At 54.1% G+C, this 7,500-nt stretch overlaps 2 protein-coding genes and 1 pseudogene across 3 annotated transcripts in view; 1 reads left to right on the top strand and 2 right to left on the bottom strand.

Annotated features, from left to right (window-relative positions):
- Positions 1–1,763, bottom strand: part of LOC311371218 (zinc-binding protein A33-like) — a 7,518-nt gene extending 5,755 nt beyond the window's left edge. The window contains exons 1-2 of the mRNA XM_084489409.1: positions 1,201–1,763; positions 292–387 (exon numbers count right to left, since the gene is read on the bottom strand). Coding sequence (XP_084345535.1) covers positions 292–387; positions 1,201–1,737 — 633 coding nt within the window. The 5' untranslated portion in view covers positions 1,738–1,763. The remainder of the gene's footprint in view (positions 1–291; positions 388–1,200) is intronic.
- A 2,163-nt stretch (positions 1,764–3,926) lies between these two features.
- On the top strand, positions 3,927–5,978 carry LOC311371221 (endonuclease domain-containing 1 protein-like). Its single transcript, XM_084489410.1, has 3 exons — positions 3,927–4,098; positions 4,261–4,570; positions 5,199–5,978. Coding segments are annotated over exons 1-3 (921 nt in total). The 5' UTR covers positions 3,927–4,096; the 3' UTR covers positions 5,808–5,978.
- Positions 5,979–6,598: 620 nt separating this feature from the next.
- Positions 6,599–7,497, bottom strand: LOC311371219 (annotated as a pseudogene). Its single transcript has one exon. The product of its transcript is annotated as an uncharacterized misc_RNA (transcript).
- Between the last annotated feature and the right edge of the window lie 3 nt (positions 7,498–7,500).

Here is a 7,500-nt window from a genome sequence, read left to right as displayed (position 1 = left end):
CACACACACACACACACACACAGTAAAGCACACACACACACACACACACACACAGTAAAGCACACACACACACACACACACGTGTACACACACACACACACACACACACACACACACACACAGTAAAGCACACACACACACACACACACACACACACACACACACACACACACACAGTAAAGCACACACACACACACACACACACACACACACACATACACACACAGTAAAGCACACGTACACACACATACACACACATCACAATTAAGCGCACACACACAGACTTAATACCGTAATATGGTGGATCTTGTCATTTGTGTGTTGTAGAAACAGAGAGGCCGCCTCCACTTGGAGCTCAATCCTCTCCAGAGTGACGGACAGCTTATCCTGTGGGGGTGGGCACAGGAAATATAGGTCAGGCTCACAAGCACACATCACATATCTGCGAGAACTAGCCCGGTGCTTTGTAAACAAGCTACCTGAACACAGGCTATATCTAATTTGACGCCTTCACCAGACTCTGGAGAGAGAGAGAGAGAGAGAGAGAGAGAGAGAGAGAGAGAGAGAGAGAGAGAGAGAGAGAGAGAGAGAGAGAGAGAGAGAGAGACGTGAGGCAGTGCCATGGCAACCGACCAACCTGACGATCTAATCAGGAATGGGATTCTGTTCGAGCAAGTCATGTTAAAACACGGTGTGTGAAGTGCTGGAGCTCCACGGTATGTCTGCACATACTGGAGTGGGGATGTAAGGTCAAAAGTGAGCGGAAAGTTGGATCTGACACCGGGCTGTTGAATTCCTGTCCAACTCAAAGGGAGACAGAGACAGCGGCTGTTTTCATGCCCCACGGTGCATCTTTGTTGTTTTGTGGTTCATCCCGAATGGTTTTCTATAAGGCTGTCGCTTGCCAAACGACCATTTTATAAATCAAGAAAGAAAACAACATTCCAATTTGTGCACATCGTGAGCGTAATCTCATTGCGGAGAAATCAAACTGAGTGAGCCAACCAGATCAAGTGAATTCATTACATACAGAATGAAAAACAACACGTGACAGTTTGGTAAACACTTTCACGAGTTCAAAATAAACAGCATTGCAAGCCACCACAGTCTGGGCGGACGCTTTTCCCAACACAGTGCCTTAAAGTGCGCACACACATTCCATCCCTAGGAGGCCCCCGGGTCGTAAAAAGACCCCTATACCTTGTAGTTCTCGAAGGCCTCGTTTATGGGGATGACATTGTGCGCCTTGTGGTCGCGGGACATCCCGCACACCAGGCAGATGGGGAGCTGGTCGGTCTCGCAGTACAGCTTCAGCCTCTCCTCGTGCTCCTCGCACACGTCCGCGCTCCCGCGGGGCCAGAAGCCGTTGGAGGAGGCGACGCTGCTCATGCTGGAGCCCGCCTCCCGGTCGTCCGGGTCCCCGAGGTGGTGGTGGTGGTCCTCCTCCCCCACGCCCGACGGCGGGTAGGTCGGGGCCGGGCCGTCCCCGGGGTGGGCCCGGCGGACGCTGTCCACGACGTTGCACAGCAGGGAGTTGGGTCGCAGCTTGGGCGTCACGGACTTTCTGCACTTGGGGCAGGTGGGCTGCTCGTCCGCCTTGGCCTCCCAGCAGCGGGCGATGCACACGCGGCAGAAGTGGTGGCCGCACTCGAGGATCACGGGCTCACGGAACAGCTCGAGGCACACGGGGCAGGTGAGCTCCGACTGGAGCTCCTCCAGCGCGTTGGTCTCCGACATTCTGAGGTGCGGTACTGCTACATGCTTGGCTCTCAGGCTCTCAGAAGTTGCGAGGCTGCTGCTTCCTAGTCGACTTGACGGGAGGGCGTGGTCTTTGCTGTGTGTGTGTGTGTGTGTGTGTGTGTGTGTGTGTGTGTGTGTGTGTGTGTGCGTGTGCGTGTGTGTGTGAGAGAGAGAGAGACAGAATGTCACGTAATAGTGCGGAAGAGACGGAGGAAGGCGAGACGTGAGACGTGTCTCAGCAGGCTTTAAAATGATGCACCGTTTTTTTTTTATTCGTGTGAACCTTTCCACAACACATCCCATTGCTCGAAAACTGTCTGAGTAATTACTGACGTGACGTGCGGGCCTAATGCTGTCAGCCACACTGGGGGCTTTGATAGCATTAAAAAAAAAAGAAGTAATGGATTTGAGGTTAATAAAAGTCACAGAACCGAATCTGTCAACATTTTTTATTGAACACACACTGTCGGCCTACAAGAAACATAAAACAACCTGCAGTATATTATTTAAACTGAGTCAGCATCCCAGAAGTCCGACCACTAAAGAAGAAGGGAAACCATAGCACACGCACGCAAACTCCTAGCTATTCAACTTTTAGAGACGCTGCAGTATTTTTTCGAACGAAGAATAAAAAACAATGCTTTGTCATTTCCTCGTCCTCAACGCTCACATGTGGCGGTAAATAAGCTGATTGCCCAATATCCAACCTGTTCGTCATGTCCGTTTGTCATGACTGGGTGACTCTGCCTAACCGTCAGTCAGTCAGTTCAGTTGACCTGAACGGGACAACCTCAGATCAACTTAGGGCCAAGTGTCATGTATGTAAGAGCTCGCTAGATGGCCATCAAGAGCCACCCACCCCGTTGTAGGCGGGATAGTGGTTAGGGCGTAAAGGTCTAGGTTTGACCGCTCGATGTAGGCCTACCTGTAGTATTCGTGAGCAAAATGGCTTACCCATTAATGATACAATAATCATATTCCCCTTAATGAAAGTAAAAAAAGAGATATAATAAAATAACATTCATTATGTCGCCCACCTTATCCCTTTCTGAAACTTCCAATGTTCTCCCAATGTCTTTGGTCATTCGACCTACAATTTGTGTTTCATTCATAAAGTAAAAGCCCTTCCGATTTTGTAAAATCTCCCATTTCATATTTTTCCCTTCCAAACACAGCACACGTCAAAACAAATGACTCTCTCTTCGATTCCTCACAAAGCAATGATGTTTAAATTGTACTCATTTGACATAAACTCACTATAGTCTGATCAGTGTTGCAGTTTGGTCTCAACACTCTGTTGAGACCAAAGTCTCAACAGAGTGTTTATGACAGCATGCGCCCGGCCGTGGACTTCCCCTCCCTAGAGCTCTCAGCCTTATGAATGAACAAGTTGCGAGAGAGCAGATATTCCAACGGATGATTCTTGGATTTGTAACTCGTATCGATACGCATTTCCTCAAGAGAAGGGAAACAAGGAAGTTCAACGCATGTTCATGATCAGAAGGGAAAACAAAAGGAGGAAGGTCAGAATTATTAAATGGGGGGCCTGTGTGCATGTGTGTATGTGTGTATGGCTAGGGGTGTGTATGTGTGTATGGCTAGGGGTGTGTATCTGTGGGTGTGTGTGTGTGTATGTGTTTGTGCTTCCATGACCGTGATTTGAAGGGTTAAAATGTCGGATCCTTCTGCCCAGGTCAAGGGTCAGACCCATGTTGTATCGCAGTCAAGAATGAGACACACACACACACACACACACACACGTACACACACACCTCTTGGTTTAATTTCCAGTCAGGTGTCATCGAGATGCTTGACCTTTCCTTTCATACGAGAAACCACCAAATAACGAGAGGATCTCACCGGAGCTCACCTCTGCTGACACCTAGCACCTGCACCCCGCGTCGAGGGCTGACGGGCCTCGTGGGTCACTCATGACTCGGTCACACAACACACAAGGAAGGAGAAAAACTTAACCATGTAGTTTCCCATGATAGCCTGCATTCCGGTCAGCTGGGGAAGTCTGATACAAGGGGTGGTGGGGGGGGGGGGGAGGGGGTGGAGTGTGTGTGTGTTGATGTGATGATGGGGTTGAAAACCAACCCCGTGGCTATAGATCGGTCAGTCATTATAAATACATCAGGGTAAACGTTTTCCCCGCCACCTTACTCTGGAGACAAGACGAGAGAGACAGAGAGAGAGAACGAGAGAGAGAGAGACAGAGAGACAGAGAGAGACGGAAGCAGACACTTGACTGCGTGTGTTGCTGCTGTCGGAGTGTGCGCCTGATAAGGAGCTCGCAACGGCTGATTGGACAAAGGAAGGACGCATTTCAAAAGCAATTGTGAAGAAAAGTGGCATGTAAGATTACATTGTGCATCACGCACACACACACACGGCACACACGCACACACACACACGGCACCCACACGCACACATGGCACGCACAACACACACACACACACACACACACAATACACACTAGACGTGACTGCAATGTTAAGGCTGCTTCCCGTCCTCCAGGCCGTCTCAGAGGGAGAGGCTCCGGGGCCCCGGGGGGGCGGTGAGGCTGCTCCTCCTGGCCAGCCTGGTGGGCCTGGCGCCGGGGGAGGTGGGAGACTTCTCCCCCTGCCTCCGCTTCTTCCACGGAGACGCTCCGCCCACCGGCCTGCCCGCCTCGGGGCACCTCGCGCCCGTGTGCCAGCGCTTCCGGAACCAGTACCGCTTCGCCAGCCTGTACGACCGCCGGCGCCGCACGCCGCTGTACTCCGCCTACCTCCTCACCCCGGCGGCTGGCAAGAGGCCCAAGAACCACTGGATGTACGAGCCACAGGTGAGGGCTGAATGTTCGTGCATGTGTGTGTGCGTGCGTGTGGGTGTGCGTGTGTGTGTGTGTGTGCGTGTGTGTGTGTCTGTGTGTGAAAGTGGGTTTACGTCTGTGGTTTTCAAGATAAGCAGCATGTTTGTCTGCCACTGACTGTAATTTAGAAACATGAGGGTGTAATTACGAGGTGAGGATGATTGAAGGAATATTAGTAAAGAGCATTTAAAGAGCAATAGTAATAAGCCATAGAGCTGTGAAGCTAAATCGACTGAGCGCTTCACAGTGGCCACCGAAAAGCCACTCATTAATCACTGGCGTTTCATACTGTATTCATACCACCCATCTTATGCGATCCATCTGTGCCGGACAGTATGATTTTGTTCACGTTGAAGCACGTTTCAACAGAAGAGCATTCTTTCCTGGAGCACTGAATCATCATTGATTCATCATTGAGTTTAAAAAGAAAATAAACTTGCACAGAACCGATCGCATCTTCCCTTTTCCAGATGACAAACCTAATCTAATCTAACGTAAAACATTAGTTTAAATTAATCTTTACCCAGATGTGAAAATTAACCCCCAGAGGCAGGAGTGATATAAAGACATCTCTTGCTCGCTCCCCTTCTCCGCTGTCTAGCTGGCTTTCTCCAGGGCCAACCCTGAGATGCAGGTCTATCCCAAGACCCCCGACCAGAACGTGATCGAGAGCCAGGCGGTGCTGCGGGACTACGCCAACTCCACCTACACCAAAGGCCACCTCAACCCCAGCCTGCACCACCACGACGCCGACGACCGCAAGGCCACCTTCACCCTGACCAACATCGTGCCCCAGAAGCAGGGCTCCAACGGGGGGCCCTGGGCCCGGCTGGAGGAGGGGGTGAGGGCCCGGCTGGAGGCCTTCTGCCTGGGGCCCGCGCACGTGATCACAGGCTTCCTGCCCTACGCCTCGGGGCAGAGGTGGATCAACGACAGGGTGGCGGTGCCCGAGTACATGTGGTCCGCCTACTGCTGCCCCTCCTACAACAACGCCACGCTGCCCCGGGGGGTCCGGGCCTTCTTCCCCACGTACGCGGCCGTGGGGAGGAACGACCGGGAGAGCGGGGAGGAGATCGTGCCCGTGGACCCCGCGGCCAAGAGAAGCGTGCGGGGGTACGACGTGAGGCGCCTGCCCCTGGCGGACCTGGAGGAGGTGCTGAGGCAGAGGCTGGCCCCGACCGTCACTCTGTTCCCGGGGGAGTGCGCCTGACCGCACCGCACCGTCTCCTCTCTTTTATGAAGACGGTGAATTACATCTGCTTTTGAATCCTGTTGATTTCGTGTTTTGATTGTTGAGCAACACGTCGATGTTATAAAATGAATAATGAATGACGAACATCCAATAAAACGACTACTTGATGAATGTTATCAAAAGGTTTTTTAAGAATGTGTCAATCACTCAGAATTTCTTAAATTAACTCAAAAGGTTTATTTCTTGACCAAAGCAAGCATACAAAATACCAAATGATTGGAGGACATTTGTCACCAAAACACCAAGCTCATTGTTTTCAAATGGAAATTGATTATGTATATAAAGATTCAAAAATATGAAATGTTTAAAAACTTAAATACAGTAACAGGAAGCTTGTAACACGACGATACAAAGTAAAAACCGAAACATTTAGAAAAAAAACGCGGGGATATTAAACGGGACTTCTTTTTCCTGGGATTCGAAACATCATTAAAAATTCACAGTATAAAACGAACCATCTCACTCCGTCGCCGCGCCAATGTCCACTGAAACATTCACCCACACAGCGCCGCGTCGCAACGTTTTTCATATTCCTCAGAAAAAAAAAAATATTGAACAAAACGGAAAAAACAAAAACAGACAGACGAACGAAAAGCGCGTTGACAACAGATTCCTCCGCAGGATCTCTCCCTGCTGCGTCCATCCCCGCGACTACCGCGCCCTCCACCACCCCCCCCCGCCCCGCCCCAAAAGGCCTGCTGCCGCCCCCCCCCCGGCCCCCCCCCCCCCCCCCCCCACCTCCGCCCATCCTAATAGCACTGGTGGCTCTTCAACTGCTCCACGTCCCCGAAGCTGAGTCCGCACTGGGCGCACTGCAGCGCCGCCATCTTGTCCCCGCTGTGGATCTGCTGGTGCCTCTTCAGGTACTCCACGCGGCTGAAGCGCTTGCCGCACGCCTCGCAGCCGTACGGCCGCTCCCCCGTGTGGATGCGCTGGTGGCGCTCCAGGTTGCCCAGGCGGCTGAAGCTGCGGCCGCACTGCGGGCAGCGGTGCGGCCGCTCGCCCGTGTGCACCAGCTGGTGGCGCTCCAGCGAGCGCGTGGTGCGTGAAGCGCTTGCCGCACAGTTCGCAGCAGTGCGGCCGCTCGGCGGCGCAGGCGCACTCGTGGTTCTTGAGCGCCCAGGCGTGGCTGAAGGCGTTGCCGCACGAGGCGCACGGGAAGGGCGTGGCGGCCGGCTCGCCGCCCTGCAGGTGGGCGCCGCCCAGCGGGCAGGGGTGCTCCTCCAGCTCGGCGCCCGAGGGGAAGCCGCCGCCGCACTGCGTGCAGAAGTGCAGCAGGTCGCCGCCGCCCTCGTCCTCGTCGCCGATGCTGTCGCCCACGCTGCCGGGGGCCGACAGGTAGGGCAGGTCCTCGGGGCCCTCCGCCGGCTCCCCCCCCACGCCCTCCCCGGCCAGCTCGCCCTCCCGCAGCCTCTTGGCCCAGCGCGGCGTCCCCCGCCGACGAGCCCCCCGACGACCTCAGGCCCTCCCCCTGGGAGCGGCCGTGGGCCCCCATCAGGTCCTCCCGCTGCAGGGTGGGCGGCTGGGGGTCCAGCTCCCCCTCCTGCTCCAGCCCGTCCAGGCCGATGTACTTGGGGGCCAGGGGCCCCCCGGCGGCGGCGGCGCCGGACGCCGCGTCGGCCGCGTCCGCGTCCGCCGCGGGGCTGACGGA

This window comes from Micromesistius poutassou, assembly GCF_964030765.1.
Source record: "Micromesistius poutassou genome assembly, contig: SCAFFOLD_5192, whole genome shotgun sequence".
Lineage (NCBI taxonomy): Eukaryota > Metazoa > Chordata > Actinopteri > Gadiformes > Gadidae > Micromesistius > Micromesistius poutassou.
The sequence above is the reverse complement of the archived record's forward strand: the minus strand, read 5'-3'. Positions and strand labels throughout refer to the sequence as shown.